The sequence below is a fragment of a genome, unplaced genomic scaffold, assembly GCF_019419815.1.
Source record: "Pyrus x bretschneideri cultivar Hongxiangsu unplaced genomic scaffold, Pyrus_bretschneideri_v1 Contig29, whole genome shotgun sequence".
Classification (NCBI taxonomy): domain Eukaryota; kingdom Viridiplantae; phylum Streptophyta; class Magnoliopsida; order Rosales; family Rosaceae; genus Pyrus; species Pyrus x bretschneideri.
The window spans coordinates 3,342,795-3,361,712 of record NW_025999601.1 but is presented as its reverse complement, the minus strand read 5'-3'; the positions used below and the strand labels follow the sequence as shown (position 1 = coordinate 3,361,712).

The following is an 18,918-nucleotide window of genomic DNA, read 5'->3' as shown; positions in this document are numbered from 1 at the left end:
CAATTATTGGTTAATTATCTTTGTTCGCAAGATCAACTTGCTGACTTGTTTACCAAAGGTCTGTCTTCGTCTCGGTTTAAGTTCCTTGTCTCCAAGCTTCCTGTTGTTCCACAACCTGTCAGCTTGCGGGGGGCTGTTAAATGAGATCAGTGCATCAGTATGCACATGCAGTGCAGATTCCTTGTCGGCAAGCATGGGATGACATGTAGTGCAGATTCCTTGTCGACAAGCATGGGTTGAGATCAGTATGCACATGCAGTGCAGATTCCTAGTCCGCAAGCATGGGTGTATATAAAACTAGAGTCATCATTGTCATAAAGGAAGGACAGCAGGAGGACATTTTATTATTGCTTGGTATTGCATCCGAGTGTTGTTGTTGTGCTGCTGCATGTGTAGCGTGCAATTACTTGTAGTTTTAAATTGTAAAGTTTGTATGTTGTAGTGTATATAAAAAGCCTTCCCATAAGGCCTGCTGTGGGGATGATTAATTATTGAAATCAGAAACTTTACAGGGGGAAGCCAGCTTTATCTTAAGCGCAAAGAAAGAAGAAGAGGAGGGAAGAAAGGAAGGTAAACAAAGAAGGTTACCATCAGAAGAATTATTAGAAGATCAATTGCGTGAAGGAATGCAACAAGGAATGTACCAAAGCACTCCAACTCCAACTCCACCACCTCATTCAGATGCAAGGAAAAGGAGAAGAAAGGGCATACCGCATAGAGCACCTTTAAGGCCCTAAATTATAATCTTATTAGTACTTGCTTAGCCAGCTCATTGCTTATGCAAGTTCCCCCATGTGTCCTAAACATGGTGGGAAGCTGTCTTTATGGGGTTTTAAACAAATTAAAGTTGGGTTTGGGTACCTTTTTAAATCGGGTTTGTGTTGGCTTTTGGGTGCAATAATGCTGCATTAATTTTTGAAATATGCAAGGTGTAAATGGCATCCAGATTCGAACTGTTTTATATATATAAAATGAAACAACAGTTCAGCTTTTTATTTATTTTTTATTTTTTTATTTCATATGTTTGGGGTCAGACACAAAATTTCAAAAACATAGGCTGCTGATAGCCTAATCAGGGAAAATTAGATAAAGAAATACATTTAACAGTGTGTCTGGATTGCATTCCTTAATGAGGAACGTGAAAATTAAATAAAAAAACCATTACATTATTCATGAATGGACTAAAAGGAATCTGAGTGCATCAGTAGGAAAGAAAACATGGGAAAACTGAGATTTTACACTAAATGCAAGATTTTCGTAATTACCTTACATGCTCAATTTTAATGCTATTTCCTTCTTATCAAACAAGGATGCCATTCTTTTTGTTTTTTGTTTTTTTGAATAATTGATATTATCTACACTAAGGGGAGAGGGTGGGCTTAGCCTCATTACGGGTTAGTAATAATATGGTTCAAATTCGCTTTTGGCGAAAATCGAACTTAAAAATATCATTAGACCGTAGTACTAAATGGTAAAGATGCCATTCTTTTAACTAGAAGAATGAACAATAGCATCAACTTGATGATAGTCAGTGAGCCAATGTGGTCTTTGCTGAACAAAAGTTATTTGGGAATTTCAGATTTAGGTATCCTATGGATAAGTATAGAATTTACACGATTGCTATACATAAAAGACATGAAAATTAATCACATTTACAATATAAAAGTAAATAAAGACCTATAAAAATAGGTCAATTCCTAACATTATCTCTGAAGTTGGTGTGAAGATATTACACGTGCTTAACTTATCAAGAGAATTGTAGAGCACTCAAGACTATCTTTGTAAGAGCATCAACTTTATTCTTCATAAAATTGGAATCACGATAATTCAACGTCTATGTTTTCCTTAATAAAATGTCGATCACATCAACACACTTATTACGATTATGTTACATTGGAATATGGGTAACGCCAACGGCAACCTTAGTATCATAATATAAGTTGAGAGTAATACTATTCATACTATACTTTTGTACCACATTTTCATACCATTTTAGGTGACATTTGATGGACAACCACATCATTTGAATTAATCATATTTTTAAATTTAGTTCACTATTTAATAAACTAATAATTAAGAAAAACTAGTTAATTAAATGATGATTATGGTATACGATGAGTCTTTCTCCTTCTTTTCCTTAGGTTTTGCAAATTTTTCAAATAATGTGGCTGTCCACATCAGATGCCACCTAAGGTGATATATAAATGTGGTATAAAAACATAGTATGAATAGCATTACTCATAACTTGATGGCCCTGTCAGTCTCAAGTCCAAGACTTCTCAACAATTCTTTAACTGAACTAATTCACATGATTCATACCTCGAAACTTGGCCTCCACATTTTTTCTAGCCACTATTTTTTAGGTTTTTCTTTTCAATGTAACAAGATTACCATCTACAAAAATTAAATACGCATGAGTAGACCAAATATTCTTGATTGACCAAGCCACGATATCCACCCATTCGGGGCATAGAAAGGCTATGGGGAATTTCACCCTGCCCGTGGCTACAGTCAAGCAGGCTCACCAGCTTAGAGCATCGAACTCGAGACCTCTCACATTTTTTTGTTTATTGGGGAGCCTCAATCCGAGACGTGTTTAGCTACATGCAAGAATTGACTCACCATAGTAGCTACATAAGCGTGCGATTTGATATGAGACAAACAAACCAATCTCCCCACAAGCATTTGATATCTCTCTTTACTATTCAAAACTTGATTAAGGTACAACTCCAATTTGTGATTATGTTCAATTGAAGTATTAGTTAATAGGTTTGCAATTCAACATTTCAGTTTATGATAACAAATTCATAACATTATTTCATTGAGATAAGAAGATGCCATGTTTTCGATCTAGTAACTTCAACCCCAAGAAAATACTTCATTTCACCTAATTCTTTCATCTTAAATTCAGACGTAAAATACTTAAGCAAATGTTTCACCTTTATCCTCATAATCACCGTATCATCCACACATCTAATCAGTGTAGTTAGTGTATCATTCCAACGTTTAAAAAATAGATAATGGTTTGATCAGTGACTCAGAGAGAATCCCCTAATTCACATACCTCGTTTGTAATAGGCTAAAAAAATGCAAAATGCAAATCTATATCCAAGCACAAAAATAAAAAATTGTAAAAAGAAATAGATAATGGTTTCACTGATAGTGTTTTCAAGTTACATGGTATGCCAACCTCGATTGTAAGTGACGTAGGCCCAATATTTCTCAGTGCCTTTTGGAAAGAGCAGTTTAAACTACAAGGTTCCAAGCTATGCATGAGATTTGGGTATCATACCTAGAATGATGTGAGGTTATGAACAAGTATGTGGAAACCTATCTAAGGTGTTTAGTAGGAGGACAACCCAAGAACTAGTTGCAATGGTTACCTTGGGTTGAGTGGTGTTTTTAACACCACCTATTATACTTTTGCAAAGTTCACTCTCCTTGAATTGGTCTATGGGCACTCACCACCAAACATAGTGCCATATGAAATGGGGTCTACTAATATTGCTATTGTGGAACAATGCTTGTTAGAGAGAGATGAGATATTATCTGTCCTCAAAAGTTACTTAGTTTTGGCTCAAAACAGGATGAAGACCCAAGCTGACAAAAGAATGATTGAGAGATATCTGGAAGTGGGTGATATGGTATACTTGAAATTGGTTCCTTATTAGCTCCAATGTTTTGCAGCTTATGATTATCACAAATTGCAACCTAGGTTATATGGACCTTATGAAATCCTTGAGAAAATTGGGACTGTAGCTTATAAACTCAAGCTACCTGATGGAACCAAAACACATCCTGTGTTCCATGTTAGTTGACTTAAGAAGAAATTGGGAGATTCTATTATCCCAAGCTTGGTGCTACCTCAAGTGACACATGATGGATTGCCTAATGAAGCTCATTTAGCAATACTTGCTAGGAGAATGTATAAGAAAGGAAATGCGATTAATGTGTAGCTTCTGGTGCAATAGAGTGGTAAGGATGTTGCAGAAGCTTTTTGGGAAGACTTTGATGCTTTCAAGTCTCGGTTTCCAAAATTTGATGTTTGAACCTTGAGGACAAGGTTGATTTTCAAGGGGGATGCATTATGTACGGAAATATTGTGATTGCCTCAATCACAAGTAATTGAGTTTGGGATCAAAATGTAAGGAGTTAGGTTTAATATGTAATTTTCCTTTTATTGTGGGGATTTTGTGTTAGTGTTTTGTCCGTTTTGCCATGTGGCACTCACACATGTGGAATGTTGGTAGTAGTAACTCTCTTTCTTGTAACGGTTAGATTTGAAAAAGTAATAGAAAAGTATTTTACAAAAACAATCTCTCTTCCGCCTCCCGTACGTCCGCCATAGCTACCTTGCAGCAAGGTTAAGGTTGTACTAGTAAGGAATTAGTATCTAACACTGCTCCCTTATCAAACTTGAAACCCTAAATTGAATTGCACTGCAAACAGAGAAATTTCCCAAATTCAAAGCAACTCAAACCAAACCCTAAATTCGTCACCATCCTTCAAATGTTTTCTTTTATGGGGACAAATTTGATTCAAAGACAGATAGATTCAGGGAGACGAGCTTCTTTCTCTAAGAACCGATCAAGGTTGAATTAAATTGCACTGTAAACAGAAGGATTGCCCAAATTCGAAGAAACTCAAACGAAACCCTGTAAAATCAAACCAAACCCTAAATTCGTCACCCTCCTTCAAATGTTTCCTTTTCTAGGTATGAATTTGATTCAAAGACAGATAGATTCAGGGAGACGAACTTCTTTCTCTAAGATCCCATCAAGTTTTACAAATCTTAATTGCCAAGTTCCTTTGTTTCCTCTCTTTCATTTTAATTGATGAATGGTGTTGACAAATTTGGGGTGGTGTTAACGGATTTGGGGTTTGGTTTGGTGTGGGTGACTTAGAAAATGATGCTTCATGGACATGGTTTCTAACAAAATTGAGAGGTGCCATGTTTTGTATTTGATCGGCATAGGAGGAATGGTAAAGCTATGTGTTAGGGGACCTTTAGGTCGAAGTGGACTTGGGCTTTGAGAACGTCCTCTTGTTTTCCTTGGTTCAGTTCGTACCAAGTCCCGGAATATCTCGAAAGAATTAGCATATCTTAGGAAATATCTCGGTTGAATCAATGACTCGAAGATAGCATGATTAAGCAAATAATGGCTTGCTCAAGTGAGACATGGAGTGGAAGTTAGAAGTTTATCAGTTTAGCATAAGAAAGATATTTGGCATGGTTGCAATGTGTTCTAGGCATAACCTGGGTTTCATAGGTTAGTAACAAAGTTTACAATAGCTAGAATACTCAGAAGGAGGTTATGGAAAAATACTAAGGTTGCAGAGTGATGTCTTCTAGATTTCTTTGGCTCTCTATGTTATGATGGGGGATTATGTTCCTTTCTCTAAAGTTCTTGACCTATATTTGTAGTTGAATGATTCATTCTCAATGAATCTCTAGTTATGGCTTATTTCTTTCTCTTCTTTCTCCCTAGTTTTTCCGCTACCCTCTATTTTGGTGCAAGATGGCTAGGCACTGCCAACCTATGAAACATACATCATGCCTCCTTCTCAAGACGCTACTTTCCTGGGTCAGTTCTCCACCGACGTTACTTTTGGTAGCATGTAATGGCTTTCGTGCTTGAAATGCTACGTGAGCTGGGAAGTGAAAGTCAACCTCTCTTTATTAAATGCTTGCTTTGCTAGGGGTTTCACGACTTGGATCCTTTCTAATTAGATTGGTTAGCTTACTGGGGAAAGAGGTAAGCTAAATCTGTTCTCTCTCAATGCTTGCCTATGTAGGCTACAAAGGTTATGGGCTTTAATCTTTGGGCCCCCAAGCAGCCCAAAGTCCTTCATAATCTTAACTCCACATAGGCCCAATAGACTCTTGTAACCATCCACACCACATTCACTTGACAAGCCCTGATCAAGCATGTGACTTGGGCTTATCTTAGTGTGACAAATAGACATGGGCATGACGTACATAAAATATTCGACTTAATTACCGTAGCATGGCATGGTTGTGAATATTCCTTCCTTGATCCCATACCCTTGCATGTTTTTAGGCTTGACTCGGGACTCTCATGGCAATTGGGCTTCGAGGATTGATTGGGCTTACTCATGACATTTTTGGACCTCAACACTATGCAAAAGCTGAAGGGAAATATTGAGATTAATAGTGGGATTTATAGTGACTAGCATGCATATACAATTCTAAATTTATATATATAAGCAACGGAAGCATATTATCACATATTATCAAAGCTATAGTCATGCAAATCCCCTTCTAGAAGCATAGGTTCATATATGATGCATCAAACAAAATATTGAAGAACAAAGTGAAGGTTGACTTTTATACCTCTTGATCTAGACTTTAGACCAATGATGGACCACCGCCAAGCTCTTAGTTCTTGGAACTCCTTGAGTCTAGCCTCCCTCCTTGTTTCCTCCACCTTGATAGATTTGGAACTCCTTTGATTCTCCTCTAGTCTCCAAAGAGAAGACCTCTAAAGATCCACACCCACTAGTGTAGTGAGATGGACGTTGGAATAACCAAAGGGAGAAGAGATGATTAGCTATTTCCCTTCTTGGTGGCCGGCCTTATCTGTATAGAGAGAGGGAGAAAGATAAACTTATTTTTCTCTTGTTGAAAAGAACACACAAAAGCCCTAATGAAACTTTTTCATTAAACTCCCTTTATAAAGGAAAAAGAAGTAAGTCAACTAATTGACTATTTTTCTCTCTTCTTTCCTCATCTTTGGCCGGCCACTTAGTGTTGGCTTGGACTTTGGGTTTTTATCATTTCAAGTCATCCTATGCTTGAATAAAAAGACCCAATGGGCCCGGATGAACCCGAACTTTTCTTTAAGCCCGAAACGATCTTTCATCGCTTTTATGATTTCTTTAGACTTTCTAATTAATCATAGCACTTAATTAATCCAATCAATTAATTCCATCATCCTTTAGTTGCCTCACCACAAGAGTGTATCAGTGTACAATTGTTTTAGGTTCTAATTAACGAGGTAGTGAGGTGATTGGTACCAATCCAATTTATTAGAATTTATCCAATTACTTAGTGAATTAAAACTTACTTTTAATTCTCCTTTTTCTTCTTTGATGACTACTTAATTAATCTAGACCCACAAGCCATGAGTGACATCTAACCATATATCATGGCTACCCAAGTAATGTAGAATTTGGTCAGAGAACCTATTCAGTTGGAATTATAATGTAATTCGATCATTCTCTAATACAATACTCACAATCACATTACTAGGGTATGGATACTTAATGTCAAACCCCTAATGTGATTATACCAAGTTATATGATTCAATTGAGTCGTATAGGAACACCTTCCATCATTATGCTCGATAGTTCGGCCAAAGATTCCCGAATCATATCTTAGAGTATTCTTCCTCTCATAACGAGGATTAGAGATCCCTTATTGATCATTCACATGCATCTGAGAATAAATCATTGACCCCAACAATGCATAGAACACATCCAAGATGAGATGTGGTCATGTCTCATTATCAAATGATCAACAAAGTATCCCCAAGACAACTATGATGTCTCAGGTCAAAGGATTACTTACATTATTCCAACCAGTAGAGTTACTAGCTTGACATGTGAGTAGACCTCCATGCAAGTACTCTCGTTTGATTGTGTTCAATGAACTCATTCCCTTAATGAGCACCTACATACTTGTCTTAGTGTCACTATACGAATGACTTGAGACTTTCCATCCTTCCCATTTGAAGGGGACATAGTATGTACTGGTCTATGTATTGTCAGTGTCCCTCTGACAATCCTATGACCATGAACCTTTTGGACATTATGGTTATATGAAGAAGGTTTCTGCAGTCTAACATCATTAGATTACTTCTTCTATAGATCACTTGTCCATGGATTCACTATTTTGGACGTATATTGTATATTGAGATAGTCCTAATGAGTGGCTTTGCCTTTTACTGTATTAGAGTTATCTATACATATAGACATTATCCTGAAAGGTTTCTTCCAAAGATTGACTTTCAAGGCATATCTCCAACAAAAGCTTTCAGAGGCAAATTATATATTTCACGCCAAACTTGCAAGAATCTAATTGGACTCCATTTCAGGGCATGATTGCAAATAATTAAGTCATTAAGGATGTATTAGTACTTTTATATTAACTTTTGGTTATAATTATAATAAATTAAAAAGAGTGGTTATAATTCTATAAAGTCCAAAAAATTTGGTTATTTTTCTAACTTTTCCATAGAGAATGCAATTATTATCTTTTAGTTTTTCTATTGATAAATAAACTAATATCTATAATTATGGTCCTCATTAATCCCAAGCTCAAATCCAAGTCTAATGTGGAACGGCAACTTTTCCACGGACCTCCTCATTCGTCAATGGTGAAGTTCATTTCAGCGTCGCCATCTGTCTGTGTTTCTTCTTGTTGGCTATTTCGAACCAATCATACAAGACTTGGAATCAACTCAACAACCATACAAAAGAAAAGACAACAGAGGAGGATTTGGAGTCTACCAGTCGCTCTAAAGTGCGGATAACAAATTAAAGGGTGTCCGCTCAAATCTCTTTGTAACTTTTGCCCTTTGAAACTCCTTCCCTCCTGAGTTCTTGCGGCGGACTTATGTTATTACTCATGTTGAGAGTTTCATTTTTTCTGTGTTTTCTTCTCATAAAGCTTTCTTTATGCGCTGATAAATATAGCAGAGATGACTTCCCTCCAGGCTTCGTGTTTGGTGCTTCCTCCTCTGCTTATCAGGTTCTTCTTATGTATACATGGATTCATATATGTGCATACATACATGCATAAAAATGTATGGGATAATAATAATTTTAATTAGATATATCTTAGTATCTTACAATAATATAAGCCCCTATATATATGGTTTTGTATGTATTACTAGTCCTACGCTTCAATTGAAAAAAATAAAAATAAAAAAAATAAAAAAAATAAAAAAAATAAAAAGAAGAGAAGAAACTGATGGAATGGGGTTGGTTCAAAACTAATTCTACATGAATAGGTGGAAGGTGCTGCAGACCAAGACGGAAGGACCCCAAGCATCTTGGACACATATGCCCAGGCCGGTTAGCTTCTACTACTTTTATATCACCTTTTCATTATAGGGTAATGCAAGGGAGACAATTTGCAAACTAAATGATGTCTCACCAATAGAAATGAGCACGTTTATTAATGCTTAAGTAATAAACCAATAATCAAATTCTATGTTCTTTAGTTTCTAAAATTTAGTTTCTTTAGCATTACCCTTTCCATATAATATTAGGGATTTATTTATCGTGATTTGGAATATGGTGGAATATTTGGGTTTTTCAATCATTAAATATTTATTAAAAAATATAAAACTAAGATTTAACGGTTTAAAATTTTAGAGTATCTCTTACTCTGAAACAAGATCAAATTTTTTGTTAATTATTTACGGTCTTCATTTCTTGTTTACAACTTGTGAAAGGTGAACACTTGGTTTAGCATATTGAGGCTACGTGCTGATAATTATATTAGAATAATGCTATTTAAACGCATAAAGTTAATACAGGTAGCTCTCACATACAACTATAAGATCCTCCTATTAGAGAGTTAGTTAGTAAGTGTGCCAATTTAGTGTATCCAAATAGAATTGGTTAGGTTTGAGTATTGCAACTTTATGATGCTAGGTGAACAATTTTAGATTTAAACAATTGTACTACTTACAGATCGCACTAAGATTATATATATACCAAAATCACCTCTAGAGCATTTGGTAAAAGTTTAAAAAAGTGTTGTTACCAAAAAAAAAGGTTTTAAAAAGTGTTCTTTTGAGTTATATAAAAACCATTGATAGAGAAATACATTTGGAAATAAGAATATCACTAAGGGCCTCTACTGCAACCTTTAAAATACCAAAGTCACCAATGTGCAAATTTATTTGAGAAACTAATATGTAAATCTTTTTCTGAAGAAACTGTTGGCGTTTAAACAACATTGCAGATATTTTAGAATGGCAGAAATAATTTTTGGAATTTTTTATTTATTATTAGTTATGTATTGTGAGTCATTGGATTATAGTCCATGTGCAATGCTTCACTTAATTGATGTATTGGTGAGTCATAACTCATGACAAGTGTAATCACCTCATAGGGTAGATTGTTTGGAATGGTTCATTGATGTAAGAGAGAGAGATGCTCTCCTCACTCTTATGTCTAACGATCATATACACACTTTGTGTGAAGCTTAGAATGAAAAATTGGTTTTCCCTTCCTATCTGAGGTCCCATTCTCTCGTTGAAGAACTTCCAAGAATCTAAATCTTTCATAATCCTTCATTTTCCTTCATTTCTCAGATTTCAAAAACAAAAATCAAACTCTAACATGGTCTCAGAGCCATGTTCAATCGTCTAAACTTAGCATGAATTTGTGCCTTCTCATTGCGGTGAGACTCGAATCGAATTGAGTTTCACTAGAGCTTATTTGAGCTTCAAAAAATTCTGGCTTTCTTGATTTCAAGTCTAATATGGTTGGATCGAGTAGAGCTGAGCTTTCGCGTGCCAATTTTCAGTGGTGAAAACTATGAGTTCCGGAGAATCCATATGAGGATTATACTTAAGTCCAATGGACTCTTGGCTTTCATTGAAAAAGGATTTGAAGTACCAGATTCAAAGAAGGAGAATGAGAAACTCACTGAAGAAGCAAAGAAAATCGATCCCATTGTTGCAAAGAAAGCTTCAAGGAACGAGATCTTGATGAGAGATGCAAGAGCTCTTGGTTTGATCTAAGGAGCTATTTCAAATCAACTATACCCCAAGATTTTAAGAAACCTCGAAGGGAGCTTGGGGTATCCTGCAACAAGAATTCAAAGTAGATAAACAAGTAAGGAATGTAAAACCTCAAGATTTTGAATATACTCGAATGCTTGATGATGAATCCTTGTCTGTTTACCTTACTAGATTGTTTGATCTATTAAATCAAAAGAAAAGTTATGGAGAGGAATTGTCCAGGCAATGAATTGTGCATAAATTGTTAATTAGCTTGCCTAGGAGTTATGATTCCATTTGCTCAATAATTGAACACTCAAAGGATTTTGATACCCTTGAGGTTCAATAAGTTATAGCATTTTTAAAAATATTTGAGCAATCTTTGGATAGGCATGCTGAAAACAAAATTGAGAGAGCATTAACTAGTTTAAATATTGCTTCCAAGCAATCCAAACGTCATGGATTCACTGGACATCAGAAGTTTAAGAAGGATTGGAAAAGAGAGGGAAAGAAGTGGGATAACAAGCCAAACTTTGGTTCAAAGCAAAATGTGGAGGACACAAGCAAAACTCCCTGCAAACATTGTGATAAACTGTGCTATTGAAAATGTTGGTTTGAAGGTAAACCCAAGTGCACAATTTGTGGGAAGTTTGGTCATATCCCAAGATATTGAAATGGAAACAAAGGAATGTAGAAGGTGAATTATGCCAATCAACTTCAATAGATAGGATTCTACATTGGTAATGCTATGGCTGAGGTGAAGGTGAACAACTCTTGGTACATCTACAGTGGATGTAGCAATCATATGACAAATGAAAGGCTTCTGATTAATTTGCAAAGAAACGTCTCTTCCAAGGTGAAAATGGGAATTAGAGAGATTGTAAATGTTGCTGGAAAAGGTACACCAGTGATTGAAAAAAAGCTTGGCAGGAAGTAATATTGGTTCCTAGTTTAGAAGAAAACCTTCTTAGTCTTGATCAAATGATGGAGCATAGATATTTGCTATTTGGATGAGGTGTTGTCAATGTGTTTGATAGTTTCTCATTGGAAAATTTAGTAGTCAAGGTGAAAATGACTAGGAATAGATGTTTCACATTGATAATGATGCCAACAGATCAAGTCACATTGGGAGTTAGTATAACTCATTGTTCTCAAACTTGGCTCAAGAGATTGATGCACCTGAATGATAGTAGTCTCAGGCTGCTTTAAGAACAATAAATGGTGCATGGGTTGCCACACTTGGAGGAATCTAATGGTGTATGTGAAGGTTGTATGAGTGGGAAGCAACATAGAAATGCTTCCCCAACTGAGTTCACTTGGAGAGCTAAGTTTCCTCTAGAATTAGTTCACACTGACATCTATGAGCCAATACATGTTGAATCAAATTTTGGGTGTAGGTTGAATTAAATTCTGGAAACAACTATTTTCTGCCATTCATATATGACTATACAAGAATGATTTGGGTGTATTTTTTGAGATACAAGTCACGTGCCTCTGAATGCTTCCAGAAATTTAAGGCAATGACAGAATTGCAGTGTAGTCACAAACTAAAATGCCTAAGAAGTGGTAGAGATGGAGAGTTGATGTCTATACAAGTGAAATTCTACAATGAGTCAGGAATACAAAAACAGTTGATAATGGCGTACACTCCACAACAAAATGGAGTGGTTGAAATGAAAAATAGAACTGTGGTGGAAATGGTCAAATCAATGATGCACGGGAAAGATCTTCCATATCAATTTTGGGCAGATAAAGTGAACATTGTTGTTTATCTTCTCAAAAAGTGTCCCACAAAGGCACTAGACATGATGACTCCATTTGAAGCTTATAATGGCAGGAAACTAGGAATTGCAAATCTCAAGATTTTTGGTTCTCTGCGTTATATGCACATTCCTTTGAGCATGAGACATAAACTAGAGAGAAACAATCACAAATGTATATTTGTTGGCTATAGCATAAGTGAGCAGGGCTATAGATTGCACAATCCAATTACCAAGGAGGTCATTTTATCAAGAGATGTAGCATTTGTTGATTCCTCATTGAATACTCCACATCTCTAATTGCTATTACCTAGAATTATGTCTTCCATACAAATGTATATTTGTTGGCTACATCACATGTGAGCAGGGCTATAAATTGTATAATCTAATTACCAAAAAGGTCATTTTATCAAGGGATGTAACATTTGTTGATTCCTCATTGAATACTCCACATCTCTTATTGCTATTACCAAGAACTATATCTTCCATCAGAACACTAGGCACATTGACAAGAAGTTCCACTTCAATCGAGAGGCTATACAACAATAATATGTTGAATTAGAGTACCGTAAAACTGAAGAGCAGATGGTTGATATCCTTACTAAAGTATTGCCAAAGCATTGATTTGTTTACTTAAGGGAAGTGCTTAGAGTGAAATCTACAAAGAGTTTAGAAGGGGCATTGATGTTTAAACCGCATTACAGATTTCTTAGAATAGAAGAAATAAGTTTTATTTTGTTAGTTGATGTATTGTGAGCCAATGGGTCATAGTCCATGTGCATCACTTAATTGATGTATTTGTGAGTCATAACTCATTACAAGTGTAACACCTCATGGGCTAGATTGTTTTGAATGGTTAGAATTTGTTGATATAAAAGCGAGAGAGATGCTTTCCTCACTCTATGTCTAATGCGAGAGAGATGCTTTCCTCACTCTATGAACGGTCATATTGCTCACACACTTTGTTTGAAGCATAGAATGAAAAATTTGTTTTCCTTTCCTCTCTGAGCACTCATTCTCTCTAGGAAGAACTCAGAAGAATCCAAATCCTTCATTTTCATTCATTTCTTAGATTTCAAAAACAACAATCAAACTCCAACAGAAACACTAACAAGTGAGCCTTAGTTAACTTCCATTGAGCGAAAAATGGCCCTCTACCACGGTGGTGGAGATGAGTGTTGCCTTTGCCCCATGGCGTGGTTCAAACCCTGTTAGCTCCCTAATCTAACAAATCTATCGTTTAACAAAAACAAAAACAACAAAACTTCCATAGAGCGCCTATGTTCGAGTCAACAAATTTTTTATAGGAGGAAAGCATTTGAGTGCTAATATAAGTAAAATTGAAGTTGAAAATAGGGGAAGAACAATCAAGGAAATTAGGGAGGAGAACAAAAATTCGACACTTACAAGTAAAATGTTAATCACAATTGGAATTTGACTATTGAAAACCATTGACAAGCTTGATTTACTGATCAGATATAATTTTCTTAGTAATTTGGAAACCAGGTGACATTTCTTATCATTGTGAACTAAGTAAAAAGAACGCATGTTTATGTCGACTCATTGAGGGTTAAACAATTGATCATTGTCAATTAGAACCAACTAATTAATAATTGAATTAGATACCGTTTACTGTTTGAATTTGCACGTTAACTTACATGTATCGAGAGCTTTATTAACTCACTGCTTTAGTCCCAAATCTTCAGGTCATTTTGATGGAGCTACGGGAGATGTAGCGTGTGATCAGTATCACAAATATAAGGTCTATACTCGGCACAATCTAGTTCAATTTTTGTTTAGACCATTCAGAACTAGTAGTTTTTTGTGTTGTAGAAATCAATATCATACCAATTAGGAATATGCTGATGTTATTAGATACGCATGCATCATATATATCATGGATTATAGTTCAAATACGGTTTATTCTTGACCAAGTTTATTCATATCATTTCAGGAAGATGTCCAACTAATGGTGGATACTGGTTTGGAGGCATATAGATTTTCCATCTCATGGTCAAGACTTATCCCAAGTATGTATGATCATCGAATTGTAACTCAGATTAAACAAAACAAGCAAAGATGTCTTGTTCTTAGTTTTTCATGCACTTGATCAATATTCGGCTTGTTTCTCTTAGATGGAAGAGGACCTATTAATCCAAAGGGTGTCCAATATTACAACAATCTTATTGATGAACTAATCAGCCATGGTAACAATCTATCATACCACAGTTTCCTTGCTTATACTATCAGTAATTGAGTAGCTATAGAGATCTACATTTCCTAGTGTTGATAATAAATTAAGTTGTTTGTTTAAACCAGGAATCGAACCACATGTTACTTTACACCATAGTGATCTCCCACAGGCACTTGAAGATGAGTATGGAGGATGGGTTAGTCGGAAAATTGTGTAAGTTCCTAACTTTTATTGGTGAGTTTTAAATGGGAGATGCAGAAATGGGATTTGAGATGATCATATGGAACAATTTTGTGGATGCAGAAAAGACTTCACCGCATATGCAGATGTGTGCTTCAAAAATTTTGGGGATAGAGTTTTGCATTGGACTACTATGAATGAGCCTAATGCTTTTGTACTTGTGGGGTACGATCTTGGATTTCTTCCACCACAACGATGTTCAGCTCCATTTGGTGTCAACTGTTCTAGGGGTAACTCCTCAACAGAACCGTACATGGCAACTCATAATATCTTGTTATCTCATGCATCAGCTGCTAGATTGTACAAGAAAGTATACAAGGTAATTGTCAAACTTGTCACTGTCGGACTTCAAAAATTCTTATCTTTGTGATAATTTAATAATATACAATCAACTTATTAAGTCTTCGATCCGTCCTTAGAAACATAGTACTCTTGATAAGTTTGACTCTCACAAATTAAGAAGAAAGAAAACTACTATTTCTTTTGTACTAACTCTGCAATATTTGTTTCCACTCCCTTTGTACTAATTCTTTGTGGTGCTAGCCAACATGAACAAACAATAAGCCCAAAGAAAATAAAACTTAAAAACTACAAAAATAAGAATCAAGACTACTAGTAACAATATATGTAACACATAAGTTTCTTAATAAAATTAGACTTTTAATGAAAAAAAAAATATAGGCCAATCAGTGTGATAACTTTTCGGCATATACAGGACAGGCAGCATGGATATATAGGAATCAACATTTATGGCTTTTGGTTTGTTCCTTTAACAAAAACTAGTGAAGATGAACTTGCTACCCAAAGAGCCATGGACTTCTATTTTGGTTGGTAAGTCAGATGTTGGGCACTCATCCCTCTTCATCCATATATATTTCTTACTTGTCCGAAACTTGATGCCATTTTAAGTACCTGTAATTCCCATGAGTCTATTTCGTTTTTTAGGTTTTTGAATCCCTTGGTGTTTGGAGATTACCCTGATGTAATGAAAAAGATTGCAGGCTCTAGACTTCCTGTTTTTACTAGTCTCGAGTCCCGAAGTGTCATGGGTTCATTTGACTTCATTGGAGTGAATCATTATTCCACATTCCACATCAAGGACTACACCAGCATTTTAAAGATGGAAATCAGAGACTATACGGCAGACTCAGCAGTACTGATGTTGGGTAAGTTTTTTCTTATATGTATGTATGTAGTGAAATTCTCTCAATTGTCTGCCCTTGTTATGACCGATGTGTCAATAAAATGTCAACATTTCGTCGATCATATCTAGATATACCTATAATTCTTGGAGCTTACAAAAAACTTTGAATTGCATTCGCAGCACTGCAAAATGATACGTCACCATTTGAGGTAAAAGCTTGAACACAAAATATAAAGTGGTGTAGGTTCAGTACTACTTATGGGTTTAATTTTAGAGCACTATTGATCGCTTGTTTGAATCAGTTTCCAATAACTCCCTGGGGCCTTCAAGGACTGTTGGAATATGTCAAGCAAAATTTTGGAAATCCTCCTTTATATATCCATGAAAATGGTCTCTCTCTCTCTCTCTGGTTTAACTTTGCCCTCTGCATGCAATAGTTGGCATTAGCTGCTTTATCATTTTCCTTTTTATCTGTATCATCATCTGAAAATAAAAAACTGGCCCTATATATTAGGTCAATCGACTCGACGTAATTCCTCATTGGAGGACTGGCCGAGGGTGAAATATTTGGACGGATACATCCAATCTTTGCTTGCAGCTGTAAGGTATATATATACAATTTATTTTGATCTCTCGATTGCAAAGCTAACTGCACAAGTCCAAATGAAAGTGTGTAAGAAAAGTGTTTAGGGCAATTAGCTAAAATGATTCGCTTTTGACATTTTGGTTGCTGTAATGATTGAAATTGAATGTCTCTAACATATCGATCATCTATTGAGGATACAACGATAATATAATGGCGACAGACTAAAAACAGATCATTTCAATAACCAAATATCAAAAGTGAATCATAGTCAAAAGCCCGTGTATATATATGTAAATATGGGAGCCTACAAGATATCACAGTGGAAGTACTAGTAATTATAATACTTCTAAATTACTAATTCATCCTATATGATTTTGGAAGGAATGGATCAAACGCAAAAGGTTATTTTGTATGGTCCTTCTTGGATTCCATTGAGTTGTTAGACGGCTATAAATCAAGCTACGGCCTATACTACGTGGATTTGGAAGACCCTGATTTAAAAAGACAACCTAAACTCTCTGCTCATTGGTACTCTCATTTTCTGAAGAGAAAAATTGTCATCAGCTTTGATGAATTTCTTACATCCATTTCCAACGGTTACTACATTCAGTAGATTTCATTATACACCTTACATTCCGATGCAATGTTTGCATTCCCTTTTAAATTATTAAAGTTATTATGTCACAATCACTTTTTTTTTTTCCTTTTTTGTTGGAAATGTGATCGTGAATTCAAGCATTTTATTTATGAATATATATATTTTTTTTGGTCACATGTTAAATAAGTATTCAAGGTCACTTATTCGTTTTATTGTTAGATTTGATATCAAGAGTTAAGATTCAAACATTAATATATCCATTGATTCTTTACCCTTAATATCAAATGCAATGATAGGTGACCATGCATTCTTAGCTCACCTAGTGACTACGAGAACATTTTTGTTTAATTTATACACATAAATATGGCTTTTATGGACAAATCAATACTACACTACATCTTAATAGAACACTATTTTTTGACAAAAAATTAAGGAAAATACTATTATACTCTTTCATGCATAATTGAAAGAAAATATTAGAAAGAAAAATCATGTGCCTTAAAGTAATCCGGACAAAAAAAAATTTGCTTTTTTGTCCTCACCCACATATTATGAAAGGATAGTTTGCCAAAAAGGGCCTTAATAGAAAACTTTACCGATGATTTCAACCTGGTCAAAGGAAAAAGAGTGTCACACACAAAACAACTTAACTATAGTTAGCTATCCTCGTAAAGCATTAAAGTTACATCAACGTGAACTAAGGTTGCGATGAGAACTCTCCTCAATCAAGATGTCAGCAAGCATATCTGGTGGGGTCTCAGCCTAGATCGACTCCCCTGTTCCTCGCAAACCCGCCCGAGCCAAACGATGGGCAGCACCGTTCCCCTCACGTCGAATGAAGTTTGTCATTGCATGAACAAAACTTCGCAGGAGAACACGATTATCATTGACGATAGGACCCAAAATGGAGTGATCATCACCCTCCCCATTCATTGCCGCAAGGGTCAAGCTGGAATCCCCTTCGAAAAGATCCCCGAGCTGCATGAAACTATTTACTGAGCAAGTTGCCAAGAGCTCTGCTTGCAGCGCCGAACCGAAGTCTTCCTCAACAGCTGCAAGACCCGCCAAAAATTCGCCTCTACAATTGCGAATAATCACCCCAACGCCACCTTCCCTCGATCTCTCATCCCAAGCACCATCGAAGTTACACTTTAAGAAACATGTGTCAGGAGGAGACCACTTTTGTATGGTTTGCATCGATACCATTTTGCTAGGGGAGTGATGGTGCCTAAAAGCAAGCATCCATTCCTCGGCTCTCAAGGCCACATCATGCGGATGAGTGATTGTACCTTTCCGCAAAAGATCATTACGAGCTCTCCAAATGCTCCATATAGCTGTCAACACCAAGCCAAAAGTCAACTTGGAGGAATCATGAGCATTGAGCAAGCTTAGTTACTCTCTGAAACATACTCATGAATTATCTCGGCCTCTAATGCCCAAACTCGCTAACCATACTGCCATTGAGCAATCTCTTAACACATACTCGACAGTTTTTGGCTGCCCGGAGCAAAACAAACACTTTGTTTACTTGGCAATACGTTTTCTAGCAAGTTTTGTCCCAGTAGGTAGAGAATCCAAGCACCCCCGCCAAACACATATTTTTACCTTACAGGAACACAGACATTACATAGTCCCT

The 18,918-nt window shown here is 36.0% G+C and overlaps 1 protein-coding gene across 1 annotated transcript; it reads left to right on the top strand.

Annotated features, from left to right (window-relative positions):
- Nucleotides 1-8,595: 8,595 nt before the first annotated feature.
- LOC103947735 (beta-glucosidase 11) lies at nt 8,596-17,560 on the top strand. Its single transcript, XM_009358680.3, has 13 exons — nt 8,596-8,773; nt 9,036-9,099; nt 14,227-14,282; nt 14,475-14,550; nt 14,656-14,727; nt 14,840-14,927; nt 15,018-15,273; nt 15,670-15,785; nt 15,900-16,120; nt 16,279-16,307; nt 16,401-16,488; nt 16,613-16,703; nt 17,066-17,560. The coding sequence occupies exons 1-13, from the start codon at nt 8,639-8,641 to the stop codon at nt 17,295-17,297; spliced, it is 1,524 nt and encodes a 507-aa protein (XP_009356955.2). The 5' UTR covers nt 8,596-8,638; the 3' UTR covers nt 17,298-17,560.
- Nucleotides 17,561-18,918: the final 1,358 nt, after the last annotated feature.